Below are 21,959 nucleotides of genomic sequence, written 5' to 3' on the forward strand. Positions count from 1 at the left end.
CCTAGCACACAGCAGAGTGGGAAAGAGTGGAGAGTGATCTGGAAGAGCAAACAAAAGATAACTAGTACAGTGGTCTATTGGAAAGAGCATCCCAAATTTACATTGGCCTTTGGGGTTTGGTACATACATACCTGCACCCCCATACTTAGGCCTTGACCCCTTTAGTTCCAAGCACCTTTCTTCTCAGCTCTGCCATTATGGGTCTTAAAGTTGAGCTGGCCACCATGGATGATGCCCAGATCAGCTCACTGCTCTGTGGATAGTAAGACTTGACTAATAAGTTGATGGCTTGGGCACCCTGGGTGATGTTCCCAGGAGGCTGTCTAGGAGGAGCTCTCCCTCACTCTCCCTGTCCTCCTTTTCCAGGTTGGAGCTTCAGCATGGGATCGGCCTACCAGTTTCACAGTTGGCGTGTGTTTGTCATCGTCTGTGCACTCCCCTGTGTCTCCTCCGTGGTGGCCCTCACGTTCATGCCTGAAAGCCCACGATTCTTGTTGGAGGTAACAGTTATTATTGCAGATACTCAGGTAGCCCACCTCTATTGGAAAAAGTTCCATGTTAATTTTAGGAAAGCACATTTGCCTATTTGAGAGGTACATTTTCCCTTCCTATTATGGAATGATGGAGGGTTTGGTTTCATGGAGACCTGCTTTCAACAACCAACATGTTAAAAAGCTGCCTCGTGACTAGAAAACACTCATGTTTCTCCTTAAGCAAATAACTGGACTCAATGGAGAAAACATGATTTATTGTTTTATAGTGAAATTTTACCATCTGGAGATACTATTTCTAGTTATAACCACATTATTTGAACTGCTCAGGTATTCAGTGATATCCAAATAGTCTGTGCGTTCCAATGGGATGTACTGAGATACATTTGCACAATTACACCTCATTTGATCTGACAATGCAAGATGGCTATTGGAAAATCAGGTACAGTAAGTGTGTCACTCCTAGCGCTTCACTGTCCTCTCTCATTTCTTAGGTTGGAAAACATGATGAAGCTTGGATGATTCTGAAGTTAATTCATGACACCAACATGAGAGCCCGGGGTCAGCCTGAGAAGGTCTTCACGGTGAGTCTTCTCCTCAGAGAATCCTCAACACGAGGGATTGGAACATGTTTAATGTCAAGGGAAAAATTGTAAATATTTTAGGCTTTGCAAGTCATATAGTCTTTGACACAGCTACTCAACTCTGCCATTGTAGTGCAAAAGCAGCCATAGGCAATGTTAAAACAGTTGGGATGACTGTGTGTCAATAAAACTTTATTTACAGAGACAGGCGGAGGGCTGTGTTTGGCCCATAGGTTGCCAACCTCGCTTATGCCTATCTAGGACTCAAGGGCTCTGTGGTTGATTAAATGATAACACCAACCCAAGAAATGGGGTTAAGGTGGAAAGACTGCATTTTCATCACAGACTTATTCTCTGACTCAAAGACTCAGTACCCGAGGACAAGAGATTCTTGGTGTAGGGACTGCCAGCTGATTCTCCTTGACCTGCTACCAGAAGAGAGCCAGCCTCTGCAGGACCATTTCCTCCACTCGGCCAGGTCACACCTTTTCAAATGACACTCAGCCCCCACAAAGGTGTACACTCACAGCAGCCCCGTAACATTTTCTCTAAGACGTCCGAGAGACATCTCAGAGAGGTATGCCTCTATTAAGACCACCTTGAGGCCTGTAACAGACCTTGGACTACATAGTAAATTGTAAAATTATTTATTGAAAACAAAAAAAACCACAGTATCGAATAAGTGAGAAAACAATTACACTAAGGATCAAAGCAATGTAACTGAACATAAAACTAATCTCTGGGTTTCCTGATGTATTAGTCCATTTTCACGCTGCTGATAAAGACATACCCAAGACTGGGCAATTTATAAAGGAAAAAGATTTAATTGACTCACAGTTCAGCATGGCTGGGAGGCCTCAGGAAACTTCTGCTCATTGCAGAAGGGGAAGCAAACACGTCCTTCTTCACATGGCAGCAACAAGGAGAAATGCTGAGCAAAAGGAAGAAACCCCCTTGTAAAACCGTCAGATCTCATTGGAACTCACTGACTATCATGAGAACAGCAGCATGGGGGTAACTGTCTCCATGATTCAATTACCTCCCACTGGGTCCCTCCCACAACACGTGGGGATTATGGGAACTACAATTCAAGATGAGATCTGGGTGGGGACACAGCCAAACCATATCACCTGACAACCAAAGCAAAGGATAAATTTAATAAATTATATCATTATTGATATAAAGCAAATGGCAGTGTATTCGCTTTTCAGGAAAGGCCAATTTTATTTTGTTCTAATTTGTGAAAAGTTTATTCATAGGCCTTATTATAAGGGATATTGAACAATATAATGTACATTATTTTCAATAACACTTCTACATAAAGGCAGACATTTCACACATGGCCATTTCTTAGGTTAATAATTAATCAGAATTTGGTAAAGGAAGGTAGCTATATAGGAAGCCAGAGAAAGGTAATCCAAGAATGTGGCTTCAACTTGATATAGCTTGACATGAACATAAGGTATAAAAGAATCATAGATAGAGTTCCAAAAATATATATTTCATTTTATTATACATGCATGCACATGGGCACACACATACATAACACACACCCCAGTTTCACATTCTAGCAGCTTCCCATTGCTCTCAGGATAAAGACAGAAACCCTCCCTCTGGACACTAAGGCCCTCCCAGTCTCCTTCCTGCCTGCTGTCTGGTTCCCCTCTCTCTGTAGTTATGTTCATCCCTCAACTCCTCGCACTCGACATTTGACTTACTATACAGCACTGCCACGGTGCTGCTGTTTGCTTTGCATGGAACATTCCTCCATCTCTAGTTACAAAGCTGATTCTCCATAGGGAAAGCCAGTATAAATTAATTTAAATTGGTTGCATGAAATGTTTTGGAAGGAACAATGGTTTAAAATCTTTCGATATATGCAGTCATATAATTAGACTAAAAATGGCCGGGTGTAGTGGCTCACACCTGTAATCCCAGCACTTTGGGAGGCCGAGGTGGGCAGATCACAAGGTCAGGAGATTGAGACCATCCTGGCCAACATGGTGAAAACCCATCTCTGCTAAAAATATAAAAATTAGCTGGGCGTGGTGGCACGTGCCTATAGTCCCAGCTACTCAAGAGGCTGAGGCAGGAGAATGGCTTGAACCCAGGAAGCAGAGATTGCAGTGAGCCAAGATGGTGCCACTGCACTCTAGCCTGGCGATAGAGCGAGACTCCGTCTCAAAAAAACAAACAAACAAACAAAAAATAGACTAAAAATGTTTTGCCTACAATAGGTTGGAGGGACCTACCGTAAGATGTAAATGGGAACGTACATAAGATCTTCAGTGGCCTATACATAACATCAATTACAGTTCTTAAAACACACGAAATCACTTCTGATTAAATAGTCCCCTGCTATCTCATTTATTCATTTCATTTTATTTAGGAAATGAATTTTTCATAATGTAAAGATAGACTACAATTTGGCCTCTATCCAAATTATCACAGATTCTTAATTAGCAAAATTTTCTCTGCAGTGTAATGCAGAAATGAAGACAAGTAATGGATATCCTCAATTAAGGCCTGGAAGCTGTTGAGGACTCTTCTTTTGAGTAGATGTATAAGAGAGGGAAAAATTTTTAATTTAAAGGATCATAAGGCTGGAAGAATCTTGAGACATTATCTGGGTATACAACGTCACTTAACTCTTCTCAGCCAGATGAAGAGAAACCCTTTATTGACCAGACCTTCTGAGAAGGTGTCTCAGTAGGGCCTCATTGCCCTACTTACCCGCCTTTTCTTCCAAAAGGGTTGAGTTACCAAGTCCACTAATGGCAATCTGTGTTAATGTTGTTATATGAAGGTTAGAAGAGAATAAGATGGATATACTCCAAAAGTGACTGATAATTTCAAAGTCATTTATATGTGACTTTCAAAAACTTGTTATGTGATTCTCCCATGACAAATTTATCTTTTTATTGTTTAAATCTACAGTACAGCAAAATTGCATGCATTTTCCTAAGGTCTCTTTTTTTTTTTTTTTTTTTTTCTTTTTCTTTTTGTTTTCTTTTTTTTTTTTTTTTTGAGACAGGGTCTCATTCTGTTGCCTAGGCTAGACCCTGGCTCAGGTGATCCTCCTGCCTCAGCCTTCCTAGTAACTGGGAATACAGGCATGTGCCACCATACCTGGCTGATTTTTGAATTATTTGTAGATAATTCACAACGGGTCTCCTTATGTTATCCAGGTTGGTCTCAAATTCCTAGGCTCAAGTGATCCTTCTGCCTCAGCCTCCCAAAGGGCTGGAATTACAGATGTGAGTCACCACGCCTGGCCCTCTTAAGGTTTCCTCTGGGGCTCTTCTTCGTGTGCCCTTACCTTAAATATTGTTTTCCAAGACTTCATTTTCAGCTAACTTCCATTTTAACCCTATTCACTCTCCTTAGCTGATCTCAGCTGTTTCCTGCATGTCTCCTAATGCACAAATCTCCTGAGCTCCAGACATGCAGGTTGAAGGGCTTTGTGGGCATCCTTCTAGATTACATAGGCCCTTCAAAAATGACATCTTTGGGCAGCGAGGGGTGGGGAAAAATGGCATCTTTAAATCTGAATTTATCACCTAACGAGTCCCCAAGCCTTATCATTGTCCTAAATTTCATCAGCAGCTACCACCAGCACCACCTAAACCTAAAAACTATATTATTTCTTTTAGCTTCGGTACGTCTAAGAAACCATCATGTTCTATTATTCCACCTCCTAAATATCAGTCCACTGCCGTTGATTTGGTGCAGTCCTCCTTATTCACTGCCCTCTGACCTTCTGCTGTCCCTCAGGAATCCCAAGCTCTTTGCAGTTTCCTGGCACACTATTTTCCCTCCTAACTCTGGACATTTGTTTGCACATATTTCTCCCGCTTGGAATGTCCTCCAAGCAGGTTACATGCATGGCAGATAGCGTTATTTCTCTATAAGCCTGCAGTTCCTGAAGTCTCTCTCTCACTTCCAGGTTAAATGGGCTGTTCTGAACAGTATTTCCTTCCCATCTATATAGATCCCCATTGGAGTACTTTCTTTCATTTTGTATGGTAATTGTTTGGAGCCCCATGGCTGCCTATGTTTGCATCCCGCATGGGTGCCAATGAATAAATGAACAAACAAACATCAATAAGTGAAAAAGAGGAAGCCTCCCAAAAGTGGATTAAGACTATCCCATGATGTTTAAAAAAAAAAAACACACCTTTTTTTAATCTAGAGTTTTAAAAACATAATTCCTACATGGATTATTTTGAGCTGACTGCATTTGATTTGGAATTCCATATTTAACCCAGAGATTATTTTTGCTGAGTACAGACATCTTTGTTTACCCGGCCAGAAAGAAGCCACTGCCTACTTGGTATAATTTGAAAGGTGCTGAGGGTCTCCAAGCCACCTCTGTCTCAAACTGGCCTAGGTACCTGTATTCTGCCAATAGAGTTGCCACTTTAGATGTTGGCAGGATGTCCAGAAAAACCTGTTCAAACCTCTGGCAGGGATAATGTGTACACATTTCCATGTCCTCTCAGATTTATCAAAAACAGGTAAATCTCGATTAGCAGGAGAAGGCGGGCCAGGCCCACAAAGGACCCATTCTTCCTTTTTTTCTATTTTCAGGATTCATTCTCTTTGCTTCTCCTGTCTTGTGGTTCTCTTCCTTAGCAAAAAGAGGCTAACTGAAGTCATAGATGCTGCTTTTCATGCTAAACCTCTATCATTTATTTCCCTTACATGGCTGATAAATTCATGTTGATGCTTGCAATCAAAACTCCTTCACTTAATCTTGAATCGTGGCTACCTGTGGGTACTTGCTGACTAACCACTGCAGGTTAGGCTGTGGGAAAAGGAAGAAAAGGACCAGAAGTGGTGCTCTGAGAATAATGATGGGAATGCTTTCAGAACTACAGTTAAGGGTCAAATTCATCAAATAAATACGTTTCAAAGAAAAAAAAATGTGTACACTCACTTTAGCCCAAGCTAAATAGTTCTTAATCCAGAATCTAACTTGTCTGGATGTTTAGTCTGCTAATGTGTGTCTCTGTAGTAATGGTTCAGGGAGGGCATTTTGGTTTCACATTATTCTATTACTACTTGCCCTTCCCCCATTTATTTGTGGTTTTCCCTCTCAGTCATTCCTTCTTCAGTTCTTGTAGGTGCTGTTTGGATCCGTATAATTATGCCAATGGTCTCATATATGTATGAAGTGATTACCAAATACCGCCTACTTTTTGCCAGAGTCGGTTTTTGCTCCTGTAAAAACAAACTGTAAGTCTATAATCAGCAACTTCAGAGAAGGTAACTTAGCACTTTGATCTGTTTCTCTCTACAGGTAAACAAAATAAAAACTCCTAAACAAATAGATGAGCTGATTGAAATTGAGAGTGACACAGGAACATGGTATAGGAGGTGTTTTGTTCGGATCCGCACTGAGCTATACGGAGTAAGTAACAAGTCCCATGAAGACCTGCATGTCACTTTATTGCATTTGAGGTTAGTCAGAAGAGGGGTTTGCTGGACCTGCCCTACGAGCGAGGTTCTTTCCTCCTGCCCCTGACACCTGACTCCTGGACCACAGCCAGGTCATTGGATCCCTCTCGACCAGCGTTTAGCCAATACATTCCATCTGGGGAAGATGCAAAGATGGAAAGGGAAAGTGTTAGTTAGGCCAGGAGTCTTGGCAGTGGCAGGGTACCTTCAAGTCTTGAGTCGCTTTGTCCATTGGCATCCAGGAAGCTGAAGAATGAAAATTCCAATTACCTTTAGCTTTTACATTTTAAGGTGAAATGAATTCAACCCAATGACAACTCAGCTTTTTTTATAATTTGGTGGAAGGGGTTGGGGAGTGGGGTTGACTAAGTAACTGCATGAGAAAACTAACTCTCTAATATTTCACAGATTTGGTTGACTTTTATGAGATGTTTCAACTACCCAGTCAGGGATAATACAATAAAGCTTACGATTGTTTGGTTCACCCTGTCCTTTGGGTAAGTGATATTTAAATTCTTGGCAAGCAAAATTGTTCAGTGTCCACATTGTAACTCCCAGCCATGCTGCTTTCTTTTCTTATATTGCTTGATGCTGTTAACCTGCTAAGGAAGAAATTTTTTTTCAGCTTAGGTTTGCTGAGATTTGTGGTTGTTATAAACCAGTTATTTTATTTGTTTTGTCATAAAGCCAAGGTAGCAAAACCAATTGTATCTGCAAAATCCAGTAAGGCCCTGGATGATTTGCCCCATGACTTCTCTGTCGTGTCCTCCTTTGCCCAGTCCCAGCCATACCAGCCTCTCTGCTCTTCTTCGAACATTCTAGAACAGTTCCCATCTCGGGCCTTTGCAGTGTTCCTCTGCCTGAGTTGCTTTCCCCTCCAGACATCTGCCCAGTTCATTTCTTTACCCTCTTCAACTCTTTCCTATATGTTACCTTCTCAGTGATGTCATCCTCTCTTTTAAAAAAATATCAGCCCCTCCACACTCCCTATCCCCTTCTCAGCTCTACTTTACCCCACAGCACTTTCTACCTTCTAATATGCAAAACGCTCCTTTATTCTGTATAAAGAGTAAAGTTCTGGCTTCCCTCTCTGGAAGTTCCATGAGAACAGGAATTTTTAACTGCCTTGTTCAAAGCTGAGTGTGGTGCCATGCGCCTATATTCCAAGCTATTCTGGAAGCTGAGGTGAAGGATTGCTTGAGCCCAGGAGTTGGAGGCTTACGTGTGTTATAATCACACCTGTGAATAGCCACTGCCCTCTAGCCTGGACAACATACCAAGACCCCATCTCTAAAACATAATAATAATTTTGTTTATGTCTTATTCACTAATGTATATTCCTGGCACACAATAGCAGCTCAGTAAATAGTTGCTGCCAAATGAATAAAACTGCCATATATGTGTTCTAAGAAAAGAGGAAATAGGGAGAAAATATCAAGATTTTATTTGCTAATCGCTGACATAGTCACTTTAGAATGTGTATGTACAACTCTCTTGTTGCCTAATTTGCTGTTTAGAAAAGAAGTAGATAATACCCTACACTTTCAGGTCAGCAGGATCTCAGTACCTTATAGAGCCTAACATTTATGTTGCAAGTTTCATCTCTTAACATCCCTAAATCAAACCAGGCAAGTGATCAAAGATGACCACTCTTTCTCAGTGCCGGAGGAGGTGGAATATGGAGAAAGAAGGAAGCTGGGGGTCAGGAGACCTAGCAGCCCATTCTGCTGGGTGGTTTGGCTGGCTTGTGACTTGCAGACATTGCTTAGTCTCAGTTCCTCATTTCTAAATTAAGAGGGTTGACTTAGAATATGTAAAGTAAATCCCACCCAAGCTCTAGAAAATCCATTAATCTCTGAAGGAAGGGAAGGCTGAAAATTAACCTATATTAAGTGCTTACTCTGTACCTAAGCAAGGGGTTAAGGACAAAGAAGACAAAGATAAGCAAGAAGGAAGTCCTGCTGTCAAGGTGTAAAGAGTAATCATCATTATCTGGTTTGTTTATTTTGTTTACTAATTCATTATTGATCATATTTTAAGCTTTATGATTTATTTTACTGCTATATCCCTGGAACATTAATAGTGCCTAGTATTTTTTTTTTCTTTTTTTTTTTTTTTTTTTTTTTTTGAGATGGAGTCTCGCTCTGTCACCCAGGCTGGAGTGCAGTGGCCGGATCTCAGCTCACTGCAAGCTCCGCCTCCCGGGTTCACGCCATTCTCCCGCCTCAGCCTCCCGAGTAGCTGGGACTACAGGCACCTGCCACCTCGCCCGGCTAAGTTTTTGTATTTTTTTTTTAGTAGAGACGGGGTTTCACTGTGTTAGCCAGGATGGTCTCGATCTCCTGACCTCGTGATCCGCCCGTCTCGGCCTCCCAAAGTGCTGGGATTACAGGCTTGAGCCACCGCGCCCGGCCAGTGCCTAGTATTTAGTGCATGTTCAGTAAATGTTTGCTAAATAAATGACAAATTAACCGAAAGCCCTCCAACATCGTTGATAATGGACATTCTAGGGTAATGTGCCCTCCTCATTGTTGCCATTTCAAGGTTTGTATGTGACTAGAGAACAATGCCATAAATGTTTTATCCCTAAGTCATTTCTTCCTCAATAACTACCCTCACACCCCCACAGTCATTACTATGAAGAAAAGGGGTGGAAATCCTGAGGCACAGATGTTTCTGGTATCCTAATGACAATGATGATAAAAACGACTCATACTGTCTTCTGAGCACTTTCTATGTGCTAGATATTTGACATCCCATTTAAACTGAGCAACCACCCAGGAAGGTGGATATTCCCATCATTCCAATAGTAGAGATGGGCAACTGAGGGTTAGATAACTGGCCCAAGTTTAAGCAGCTAGTAAGCAACAAGACCAGTATTCAAACCCAGCCTGTCCTCCTGCAAAGGCTATGGCCATTCCCACTTCTTTCCTTGTGTCCTTTTGTCACTGGGGATAAACTAGAGCAGTGGTTCTCAAACTTGAATGTGCATCCGAAGAATCCCTGGAGGACTCCCCTGCCAGAGTTTTTAATTAATCAGGTTTCACTGGAACCTGGGTTTGTGGGGGATGATGATCCTGCTGGTCCGGGGACCTTACCTTGGGAGGTACTACTTCAGAGCAGCACTGTGCCATAGAGATATCATGTGAACCACAGATGTTCATTTCAGATTTTCTGGTAGCCATACACACACACACACACACACACACAAAGTAAAAGGAAATAGATAAAATTAATTTTAATGCTACATTTTGTTTCATTCATTCTCTCTTTCCCTTTTTTTTTTTTTTTTAGACGGAGTCTCACTCCGTTGCCAGGCTGGAGTGCATTGGCGCGAACTCAGCTCACTGCAACCTCCGACACCGTGGTTCAAGCGATTCTCTTGCCTCAGCTTCCTGAGAAGCTGGGATTATAGGCATGCACCACCACGCCTGGCTAATTTTTGTATTTTTGGTAGAGGTAGGGTTTCACCATATTGACCAGGCTGGTCTCGATCTCCTGACCTCATGATCCACCTGCCTTGGCCTCCCAAAGTGTTGGGATTACAGGCATGAGACATCGTCATTTCAACCTATGATCAGTATAAAAATTATTAGCAAATATTTTTACATTCTTTTTTCCGTAAGTCTTCAAAATCCTGTGGTATTTTATATTTATAGTATATGTTAGTTTGAACTAGCCACATCTCAACTGCTTGGTAGGCACACGTGGTTGGTGGCTTCTGTATTGAACAGCACAGCAGCATGACACAGCTGTTAAAATAACACATTAGAGGTCAAGAGGCAGAAAGGGGAAATAACTTGGAATCTCTGAGAATAACACGAATGTCCTTTTCACAGCCTCGAACTACCTTGGAAACTGGCACTCTACCCCCAGGATAGCAGTATCACAGCAGTGTAGCAACCAAGAAAGATTCCCCATTAGCAAAAGAGGTCATTCTTTAAGAGCTCTCACCATGCTTGGATCCCAGGAGTTTGTACCACCAGACTAGGAGGGAGAGTTTCTCAGAGCAGCCTGGAATGATGAGAAAGATATTGGGGCCAGGATGCCAGGTGTCTTACTCCATTTCTGCCGCTATAGCAAAATACCACACCAGGTAATTTGTAAATAATAGAAATTTTATGTTTCACAGTCCTGAAGGCTGGAAGTCCAAGATCAAGCTGCTGGCAGATTCAGTGTGTAGTAAGGCACAGTCTCTGCTTCCAAGATGGCAGCTTATCGCTGAGTCCTCAAGAGGGGACAAATACTGTGTCCTCATGTGGTAGAAGGGATGGAAGGGGAAAAGTGAGGGAGGCAGCACCCTCACACCTCTTTTTATAAGGACGTTAATCTCATTCATGAGGTCTCTGCCCTCATAACTTAATCACTTCCTAAAGCCCCCACCTCTAATACTATTATATTGGGGTTTTAGTTCCAACACATGAGTTTTGGGAGGACATATTCAGACCAGGCACCATGTATGAGCATAGGATGGGATGCTTTCTGCATGTCTCTTCCCAAAGGAAGGGTTTAGGGATTACATACCTGGGGTTCTCCAGCTAACCCTAGGCCATCTCTCAAGCTTGATTTTTGCAGATTAATGTTAGGGGAGAGGGACACATGGATTGCTGTATGATGAATTACTCATAATATTATAGGGAGCCAGCCATTCTCCAGGAACTATTACCACTGTGAAAACACCAGAGAGGTGCTCATTGCCTCTGGCATGCTAGCGCCTTTACAAACTCACATTTCTTTGTCTTCACAGGTACTATGGATTATCTGTTTGGTTTCCTGATGTCATTAAACATCTGCAGTCCGACGAATATGCATTGCTAACCAGAAATGTGCAGAGAGATAAATATGCAAATTTCAGTATTAACTTTACAATGGAAAATCAGATTCATACTGGAATGGAATACGACAATGGCAGGTCTAGAAACTTGAAATAATTTAATTTGCTACCTATCCACAAAATCATTTCTTCTTAGCCTTCCCTGCACTGAAACAGGCATCGTTTTTTTTGTTTGTTTGTTTGTTTTAGTTTGTGCATTTAGTCATTTTCATGGTGAATTTCAATACTTCCAAATAGGCTTTAAATAAAAGGTACAAGTGTATCCATTATTTCACTTAAAACTATTTTTTGCAGCTAAGTTGCTTCATATTTATTAAGTAGTGGACTTGACTAGCGTGGAAAGAAAATTTAGAGCAATGTTGGAGAACGACAAAAATAATGGAAGGAAGAGAAGAGTGAAGAGTATGGGAAAATAAGACAGGCTATAGGATTATTTAATTCACAGAAGAAACCTGAAATGTGATTATATGAGTCTTCTATTCCCGAGAAACAGAGCCACTTTTCAGAATTCACTCTTCCCAATATGCTGAATCCAGAATTGAGGTCAAATTGCATCAGGAAGAGTTTCAATTAGAGAATAGGAATCATTCCCTGAAGTAAAGGGCTTTGAAAGATAGAAGGGTCTCCTTTATGGGATCTGAAATATTTCTTGATGACGAGAGAGAACCAACTCAGGGAGGTGGTCCTGGGTCATTCTTTTAGACAGGGAAAAGAGTAGACCAAGTACTTGTTTATATCCAAGTATTTTTGTTGCCTGAACAAATAATTGCCAGTGTAAGTTCATGATAGTTTGCATCATTCTTAGGAAATTGTCCCGATTTCAAAAGTGATAAAAGTAAAACTCTAAAATAATCAAAGTTCCCCAGAGCAAAAAGCAGTTCAGAAAGATGAAAAAGAAATCAGTGGGATGCTTATGATCTGTGTAATGGAAAAGAGGGTTACTAACTAGGAGGTAATTGTTCAAATTAGCAATTCAATGAAGGAACTAATCATAATCCAAGCCAAGTAGGATCACCTTCACTGTCCCACATAAAATACTGACTTGAATCTGCACTTACATTTCACAGAAAGCTTAGTGTCAAGTCCTCTGTGATGCCAGCGTGAAAACTGACTTTCAAAAGTATTGTTACTCCATTAGAAATTTCTAATATCTGTTTGTGTCTCTGACAGTCATATTTTTAGTAATATATGTTAAAGTTCTAAACTGGATATTCAGTCACTGCTTAGAACTTTTTTACATTAACAATATAATGATTACTAATTTTAATAGTATTACAATTTTTGCAAAACACGTATGTTACACATTTATTTTAAAAGATCATAGAAACAATTTTTTTCTCCTTCAGGAAAATTTGAAATACCATTAACAGATTCATTTCTTTAAAAATAGCTTTTTTATTCAGCATCATAAAATGGCAACTCTTTATGTACTAATATGGAATAACCTCCAAGGTAGACTAGAAGGAGATAAAGCAGGTGTACTTTAGAAACAGAATGCTCCTGGAAGAGCACACAAGAAACTGACAACAATGGTTATTCTGGGCAGAGGAACTTGTGGCCTGGGGATGGATGGGTAAAGACTGACTTTTTCTGCATTCAACCTTTCGAATTGTGCACTGTGTGTACTCTCTGAATTATCCATTCAAAAAATAAAACTGATTCATTCCTTTTTCCAAATTCAGTTCCATGACAGAAAAATTGATAACTTTTCAAAGCTATGCCATTATTTAGCCTCTTTTGGTGCATTTAGATGTTTTTACTCTGGGTCTCTGGAGTGGGGATTGAAACAAGATCATTATTATTTTTTCCAGGTAATGTACCATGGACAATGATTTTTTTTAAGCTGATTGGTCTGTCAGGCCACAGTGCATTGTGAACCAACACATGTAATTGGGTATTAGGGAGAGAATAATTTTGAAAGTACTCAATAGTTAGTAAATTGCTTTTAAATCAACCTACTTACCTAGAAGGATCAGTCCCTTTCTGCCCCTAATAAGAGTGGTATTGACATAATAACTCCTTCCCCAGGAGAACAAGGATTATCCTCTCAGTGACTGGATCAGTCCCTTTCTGCCCCTAATAAGATTGGTATTGACATAATAACTCCTTCCCCAGGAGAACAAGCATTTTCTTCTCAGTGACTGGCTAAGTGTATGTTCATAGTCTCTTAAAAAAGTACCAAGACACATTAATGAATATTTATCTGTGTTTGCTGGGAGTCCTTATCAATGCTGATAAGGCCTGGATCATGGACTCTTCTAAGATGTTATGATCATTATGACTGTTACCGTCTTTACCACATAGAATTCCCCCTTATAACACCCATGAAACCTGAACAGGTTTCATCATTCTTCATGTTTCCAAAAATGAGCAGAGTTCTCATAATTCTGTTTGGTTGAAGGGACTATCTGTTGGCTGTAAGAAGAAAAATTATCCTGGAAATGAGTGTCACCTATGAGTTTCTTCAACCCCAAGTCAGTTATTCTTCATATAAATGAAACAGAATTCTCATGCTGTCTCTTTGGGATAATTGGAGATCCCTACACTAGAATGAAGAAGACTGGATTTTCAGCTAGGGAAAAATAATTTTATTAAAAGATCGGGTAGGAGGTCATCCTTAAGTTAGAGGCATTAACCCCAAATAGAGAATATTCAAATAAAGATATATGTGAAGAGACAATAGGATTAAAACCTAAAGAACAGCCCCAGGTAATCCCCAAAGTATCTTCAGTTGCATACCCCACAAAACTTTTTACCAACATTGCAAAAAGCTAAGGGAAGTTAGGAGTGTCATCTCTTTATTGGTAAGCAGCAAGATAGGCAAAGGTCAGCCTGGGTAAGGAAAAGGGGAAAAAGCAGAGAGCTAAGAAAATCCAGAAGTCTGTGTTCTTTATAATTAAGACAGTGGGGCATTCCATCTCTAAAACTGTTTGACTTAGCTTTGAACTTTGATGGACACAGTCATTGATATGAATTTTTCTGTGTGTTGGGCAGATTCATAGGGGTCAAGTTCAAATCTGTAACTTTCAAAGACTCTGTTTTTAAGTCCTGCACCTTTGAGGATGTGACTTCACTCAACACCTACTTCAAGAACTGCACATTTATTGATACTGTTTTTGACAACACAGGTAAGTGTGCTGCTTAGTACTGCCTCTACCTGAGGCCTCTTCAAAGGGCCCACTGTGATAACCCTGTGATGATGTGGACAGAGGCTTATGCGGGAAGTGGATATTAAAGAATAAATGGAACAAGTTATCTAAATCAGGTTGGATCGAAGGTTGGCTTGTATTGTTTGTCTTTGTCAGATTTAGTGCAAATGGAGCTTGCCACAGTTCAAAAGTTGGCAACAACAACAACAACAACAAAAATCCTTTGATGAATAAATTTTTAAAGCAAAGACCTAACCTATAGTTTATTTGTTTTGACAATCCTGGGTTCAAAATCTGGTGTTTGTTAAAATGCCTCAACTCTATAGCCAACAGAGATAGACAACAAGTGGCTACACTCAGATATATTTTTAGCCAAATCCATATAACGGGGTATTTTAAACTCCCTGGGGGTGGGGGAAAAGGAAGGCAAACAAGCATTGATTGAACACCTATATACTGTTTTCTACTCTAGGTCATTAGACATACATTATCTCATTTAGTTTTCACAGTAGCTGAGGCTTAGGAAAATTAAGTAATTTGTCCACAGTTACAAAACTAGTAATAACAGATGTTTGAACCCAGATTTATTTGATTTCAAAGCCTGTGCTTTCCACTTTCCCACTCCCAAACATTGGTCTGTGTGTCCTGTAAAATGCATCCAGCATAACAGCCTGGCATTGGAAGGAGCATTAGCATTTGCCCTGTTGCCAGACCTGCCTTCTTAGTGCTCAGACAAGAGTCAGCTCTGCCTAGCTCCAAAGAAGAATGGGGTCAGGTGTCTTTCTGTTTTTTGTTTTTTGAGCAATGCTATCTACCTGTCTTCTAACCCATTAAACCTCAGAAGACCAACATTTTGTCAGATCTTGATCAGCAAGGAAGATAGTTTCGATTCTCACAGCCTTTTAGCAGAAACCACCACCATCTGCAACTCTTGTTGGATGGTTTCAAATTCAAGAAGAGATTAGTAATGAATGCTGGTGACCTTCAGATGAGGCTGACTCTTGTTCCTCGGTAGATTCATGCACATAGACTTTAAATTATAAATTCAGCCTCAGGAAAGACTTGTTCCTTCTTGTGCCTTAGAGTCTCATAAAATGGCAACAATAAGGCTGACTCTTGCACTTTTTTTTCCTTAGAGACAGGGTCTTGCTCTGTCATCCAGCCTGGAGTACAGTGGTGCAATCACAGCTCACTGCAGCCTCAAATAAAAAATTATTATTATTATTATTATTATTATTATTATTATTATTATTGTAGAGATGGTGTCTCACTATGTTGTCCAAGCTAGTCTTGAACTCCTGCCTCAAGCAACCCTCCTGCCTCAGCCTCCCAAAGCACTGGGATTACAGGCGTGAGGCACCATACCCAGCCCATGCACATTTTGAAACAAATTGTTTTTATAATTGTAGTGTGGACACTATTAGTGCTATAGTGATAGTCTTTATATAGCATGACAATTAGGACAAAGTAATATTGTAAAGGAGTAAGCAAGTACTATAATTAGCAATGGCCAACCATAGGAAACAAGAAGATAGCTGGACCCCTTAATTTAATTTATTCCTTTATTCAACAAAGGTATCTCATCATTCAGCTACTTTATAATGTGAAGACCCAGACTAGATCCTATGCTTTGGCCAGAAGACACAAAAAGTCCAGCCAGCACAGGCCTGAAAGCCCTCAAGGAATTTACAATACTGTGATTCGTCTCTGAATTCTCAATAGGCTTTCTTATACTGGTGCATGCCTGATAAGAACTTAATGAATTCTCTTTGTTGTTGTTTCTACAGATTTTGAGCCATATAAATTCATTGACAGTGAATTTAAAAACTGCTCGTTTTTTCACAACAAGACGGGATGTCAGATTACCTTTGATGATGACTATAGTGCCTACTGGATTTATTTTGTCAACTTTCTGGGGACATTGGCAGTATTGCCAGGGAACATCGTGTCTGCTCTGCTGATGGACAGAATTGGGCGCTTAACAATGCTAGGTAGGTACTCAGTTTCATGTCAAATGAAAGAGCTGCCCCTGCAATCCAGAGGGACCCTGTTTCCCCTTACTCCCATCTATTAGGGATTTGCATCCAATGAGGAGAAATCCCTTAGACCTCACATTAGGACTAAATTGTAGTGAAAATTATGTCTAATTACATTTCATTTGAGTGGTTTCCATGAGTTAACAGACTGAAAAGCTAATTATGTGTAAAATGTGTATTTTCCCACTTAAGTAGCTGAGTAAAAGATGATATGCATTTCGTACTTTCTGTGTTGAGAGGCAGTGAGGGCCTTTCATTCAGGTGAACGCACCAGTTCTTGAGCTTTATGGAGCCCATCCTGCAGCTTCCACTTAGAATTCAGTTTTCTTGAACAACTGCAAGGACCCAAGGGTTCTTGCTTTACTAAGATGACGGGAAACATTCCAGCCTTTTGTCTGCATTGTTGGCAGGTGGCTCTATGGTGCTTTCGGGCATCAGCTGTTTCTTCCTTTGGTTTGGCACCAGTGAATCCATGATGATAGGCATGCTGTGTCTGTACAATGGATTGACCATCTCGGCCTGGAACTCTCTTGACGTGGTCACTGTGGAACTGTACCCCACAGACCGAAGGTATGTTGAAATGGGCCTCTAGTAAGAGGCACTCTAAGCCCTGTGAGACCACTGAAAAATTATTTTAAAAGAACGCAAACTGGCTGGGCATGGTGGCTTACGCCTATAATCCCAGTACTTTGGGAGGCCAAGGCGGGTGGATCACCTGTGGTGAGGAGTTCGAGACCAGCCTGGCCAACATGGTGAAGCCTCGTCTCTACTAAAAATACAAAAATTAGCCCAGCGTGGTGCCAGGTGCCTGTAATCCCAGTTACTCAGGAGGCTGAGGCAGGAGAATCACTTGAACCCAGGAGGCGGAGGTTGTGGTGAGCCAAGATCGCACCACTTCACTCCAGCCTGGGCAACAGAGTGAGACTCCATCCCAAAAAAAAAAAAAAAAAAGACAAACTGTCACTTCCCCAGGAAAGTAAAAATCCAAAAATATCTGGCTTCACAAAGTTGTAGGTTCCACTCATATCTTTTAGAAAAGAAAATATAGGGGAATATATGTACTAGCAGGAATTAATAGGGCAATGAAGCCAGTGAAGGAATTTAAGTGTGTCCTTAACTTAGTTTGTAGGCTAACAACATGAGGAAGCTGTAATGAAGCAGTGAGGATTCGAATTTAATAGCCTATCTTGGCCCACATTTTAAGTGGCTAACCAGTCCTTAGAGGGTCGTTTCCTTAGGTTTGCAGATGTGTCTGCATGAGCTCTGCATTAAGCAACCACAAAGAGGTCTCTAGAACTTATCTCTTGACCTTCCTGGTTTGTTGGAGGAAAGCCCAACACATTTCTAGTTATAAAAAACAATTGTGCTGGGTGTGGTGGCTCATGCATATAATCCCAGCACTTTGGGAGGCCAAGACAGGCAGATCACCTGAGGTCTGGAGTTCGAGACCAGCCTGGCCAACTTGGTGAAAACCTGTCTCTACTAAAAATACAAAAAACTTAGCCAGGCATGGTGGCGGGTGCCTGTAATCCCAGCTACTCAGGAGGCTAAGACACGAGAATCGCTTGAACCTGGGAGGCAGAGGTTGCAGTGAGCCAAGATCGTGCCACTGCACTCCAGCCTGGGCAACAAGAGCGAGAATCCGTCTCAAAAAAAAAAAAATGTTGCTCACAATATGGAAACCTAGAGACTCTGTGACTCATATCAGAGAAAGGGCTAGGGCTTTTGGGCATAGCTTCAGCAGCTTGAATAGCTAAATTAAAATAAAAGAAGCTCTGCTTTACCATTTGACATGAGCTAAGACGAATGGCCTTTGCCTTCATGTACCACTCCTGTGCTCTGTTGCCAAAGAAGTCCTCTGTGTCAGAGGGTGGAGTCAGTATTATCTGGACTTTGAAATGTAGGAGAGTTTTTCCTAGAACTATGCCAAAACATTTGGGATATCAGTTTGCAACTGATCTTGAGTGCTTCCTCTGGGCTCCTTCCCTTTTTTTACTGACCCCAAAGAGGTACATTCTCTGTGTGTCCCGTCCTGATTCTAACTTATATTTCTTCTTCAACAACATCTATTACTGAGCTTGCAGAACCCTATAGGTACCCTTCCATCCATCTCTCTGCAGAACATCTGACTCTCAACCCTGGATATCTGCGTATCAAATATTCTAGTTCAGACCCTCAGTGACCCACCTATTAAATATTTAGGCTCTGAAAGGAACCATACAATCTTTGTACGGCATCGCCTTCATTCATTCAACAAATGTTAATTCTCTGTCTTTGTGAACGAGGTCCTGAGGTGGATGCCAGGGCTGGTGCTGCCAAAAGCAAGATTAAGACTCTGCAGCTTTCATTGAGCTTTCTTTCATCAACCTCTCATTCTGCAAACAGGGCTTAGATGTGGATTACACTATACATTTAAAATGAACCCCTCAATTGCTTGAGCCCAGGAGGTAGAGGCTGCAGTGAGCCATGATTGTGCCACTGCACTCCAGCCTGGGTAGCAGAGAGAACCTGTCTCAAACAATAAATAATAAAATAGAATAACCCCCTCAATGTTAAAGCAAGGCTAGGTTATAACCTCCTTCCTTTTTCTTGTATACTGTAAGAGTGTGATACTGTTTTAGGTGAATCAGCTGCTTATCCCTCTGTCATAAGGAATAGAAGGATGAATATTCACCTAGTATAGAAATTTGGCTTAAAAAAAAAAAACTCTCATAAATTGAAATTGGTCAGGTCCTTCCTGTGAGAAGCACAGACCTACTGTGTTTCTGTTGTCAGAAAGGTTAAATATCAATTGAAATAAAAACAAATTCAGGTCCTCCATGAAGCAGATGCCAGGTTGGGATTAAACATGCAAAAATGTTATTAGAGGAAATGACTGTGTGAGAGAAGATGGAGAGGGAGGGAGTGAAGTATGGGAGAGCTGCAATGCAACTCTAAGCCTGAGTGAAGGAGGGAGGAAGGAGCATTTGGGTGGAACCTCCCAGACTATCCAGTAATCTATGGAAGGTTTGGCAAGGCTGTTGGAGACCCAGGGGTCATGACAACATCAGCCTCAGAGGAGTCCCTTGTGACCCAGGAAGCAGCCTGCAGTAAAGTCCTGTCACGTCCAGTCATTGTCTGGGAGCGGCATGTGGGAGAACACCTCTGTGCACACCAGCACGATAACGCGAAGGTCTGCCAGGTGCATTCTCACTGCGGCCACGCTGTTGCTGGCAGACATTCTCCAGCACTTAAGCAGATGTCATCAGATAATCACAGGAAGTCATTTCCTTTGGTGATCTAGAAGATGACTTGTGCTCTAGAGCAGCGTGGCCATGGCCATGGTAAACTCGCTAGTATGAGCTAATTAGTGGGTATCTGAACATATTTCAGGCTAAAACCTCTTCCACCTTTTCCATGTTTCTCTGGGTTGCATTAGGAGGTCTCCACTGATCTCTAGCTTAGCTGCTAGAGGAAAATCCCAACCAGTTTGTGTTGAGATACTCTATGGCCTCATCTCCCCATGGAGGCAGGATAGAATACAAGAATACAGGAATAGGACATAAAAATTCTGGCTAGAAGCTGTGCTTTACTTCATTCTTTTGTGTTGCTCTAAGAAAGTACCTGAGACTAAGTAGTTTATAAAGAAGAGAAATTCATTTTCTCACAGTTCCGGAGACTGGCAAGTTCAAGATCAAGGCAGGTTTGGTGTCGGGTGAGAGCTACTCTCTGCTTCCAGATGTTGCTGAGTCCTTCAGAGGGGATGAACACTGTGTCCTCACATGGTGGAAGGCAGAAGGGCAAGAAGGGCCAAACACTGTGTGAAGCCTCTTTTATAAGGGCCTTAATCCCATTCACCAGGGAGAAGCCATCATGATCTAATCACCTCCTAAAGACCCCCTCTCTTAATACTGTTGCAATGGGGAATTAAGTTTCAACTTGAATTTTGGAGGTGTGCAAACATTCAAACCATAGCAGAACTGTAATTTTCATCATAGAATGTTAGCACTGCCAACTTCCTGCCCAGTTTCTAGAATCTGGCCTTAATGATCAGAATGGAACAATCAATGAGTCCAGGCCCCTTTTGAGCCATTGAACGACCAACTCCTGCCAAAATGCCAGTCAAAATTATCTTTGGGCACCATAATTTAAGGTATATTCTAAGTGCTATGAAAGTTATAACACTTGCAAGCCATGTTTATCAACCACATTACAGACTTATACCTCTAATATTATACCTTTGATTTTACTAGGGATTTGTATTGGTTTGTTCTTGCATTCCTATAAAGAAATACCCAAGACGGGGCAATTTATAGGAAAAGAGGTTTAATTGGCTCATGGTTCTGCAGACTGTACAGGAAGCATAGGAAGCGTAGTGGCATCTGCTTCTGGGGAGGCCTCAGGAAGCCTCCAATCAGGCAGAATGTAAAGGAGGAGCAGGCACATCACTCATAGAGAGCAGGAGCAAGAGAGCTCGAGGGGAGGTGCCACACACTTTCAAACAACCATATCTCACAGGAACTCACTCACCATTGCAAGGACAGTACCAAGGGCATAGTGCTAAACCGTTCATGAGAAATCTGCCCCCATAATTCAATCATCTCCCACCAGGCCCCACCTCTGACATTGGGGATTACATTCCAACATGAGATTTGGGTGGAGCACACATTCAATCTCTATTAGGATTACATTTGCATCTACTATGAGAACACTAATGAGGACATTGTTCATTATAGGACACATCTTCTTCTACTCAGAGTCCACCATGAAGACTGAACATCTCAGGGGTGGGTTCTAGGAATCATTTTATATTCCTCCACCCACGCTTTGAGAAGCTGTTATGTGTCCCCACTTCATATGATAAAAATTGTGTAATTCTTCACATTTCCTTCTCTGTTGTGCAATCAGGAAGCAGAGAGCCTGTGCCTCTGCTAAATCTGCATGATCCAGATACTTGTTGCACTCTTCCTTATCTTGATTTGTCCCCTCTTATGCCCATTTTATTAATTTTCTGTCTTTTATAAGTTATCCTACCTAGATCGTTTGCTAAAGAGGCAGGAAATTTTGGAATTAAACCTAGATGTACTTATTGAATAGCACTTTTCTGTGCCAAAAAAAATGAAACAACCATTTTTCCATTCTGTAAATGCCATCAACATCCTCCCTTCTTCAAAACCTCAGTATCAAAAATGAGCATAACAATTGCAGTCTTAAACAGATGCATGGTGACATTCTAGCTTTTTCCCCAGATTAAAGAGCACTTGCACAATGATTGGGACATGATGATTTAAGGGGCATAAAAAGAGATGGAAGGAGGATGGAACATTCCAACCCTCTGGACATATGGTTGGTTTTTCTGGAGACCAGCCCAGTCCAGAAGCTATCTAGGATCCCCTCAGCCAAGAGTCATCTCATTCACCTACAAA

At 41.3% G+C, this 21,959-nt stretch overlaps 1 protein-coding gene across 2 annotated transcripts in view; it reads left to right on the plus strand.

Moving 5' to 3' along the window:
• SV2C (synaptic vesicle glycoprotein 2C) overlaps positions 1-21,959 on the plus strand; it is a 275,773-nt gene that overhangs the window by 204,883 nt on the left and 48,931 nt on the right. For both annotated transcript variants that reach the window (XM_015140296.3, XM_001105846.5), the window contains exons 5-12: positions 367-500; positions 986-1,075; positions 6,378-6,488; positions 6,944-7,032; positions 11,283-11,447; positions 14,364-14,497; positions 16,306-16,509; positions 16,965-17,124. In XM_015140296.3, coding sequence (XP_014995782.2) covers positions 367-500; positions 986-1,075; positions 6,378-6,488; positions 6,944-7,032; positions 11,283-11,447; positions 14,364-14,497; positions 16,306-16,509; positions 16,965-17,124 — 1,087 coding nt within the window. The remainder of the gene's footprint in view (positions 1-366; positions 501-985; positions 1,076-6,377; positions 6,489-6,943; positions 7,033-11,282; positions 11,448-14,363; positions 14,498-16,305; positions 16,510-16,964; positions 17,125-21,959) is intronic.

Source organism: Macaca mulatta, chromosome 6 (assembly GCF_049350105.2).
Source record: "Macaca mulatta isolate MMU2019108-1 chromosome 6, T2T-MMU8v2.0, whole genome shotgun sequence".
Classification (NCBI taxonomy): Eukaryota; Metazoa; Chordata; class Mammalia; order Primates; family Cercopithecidae; genus Macaca; species Macaca mulatta.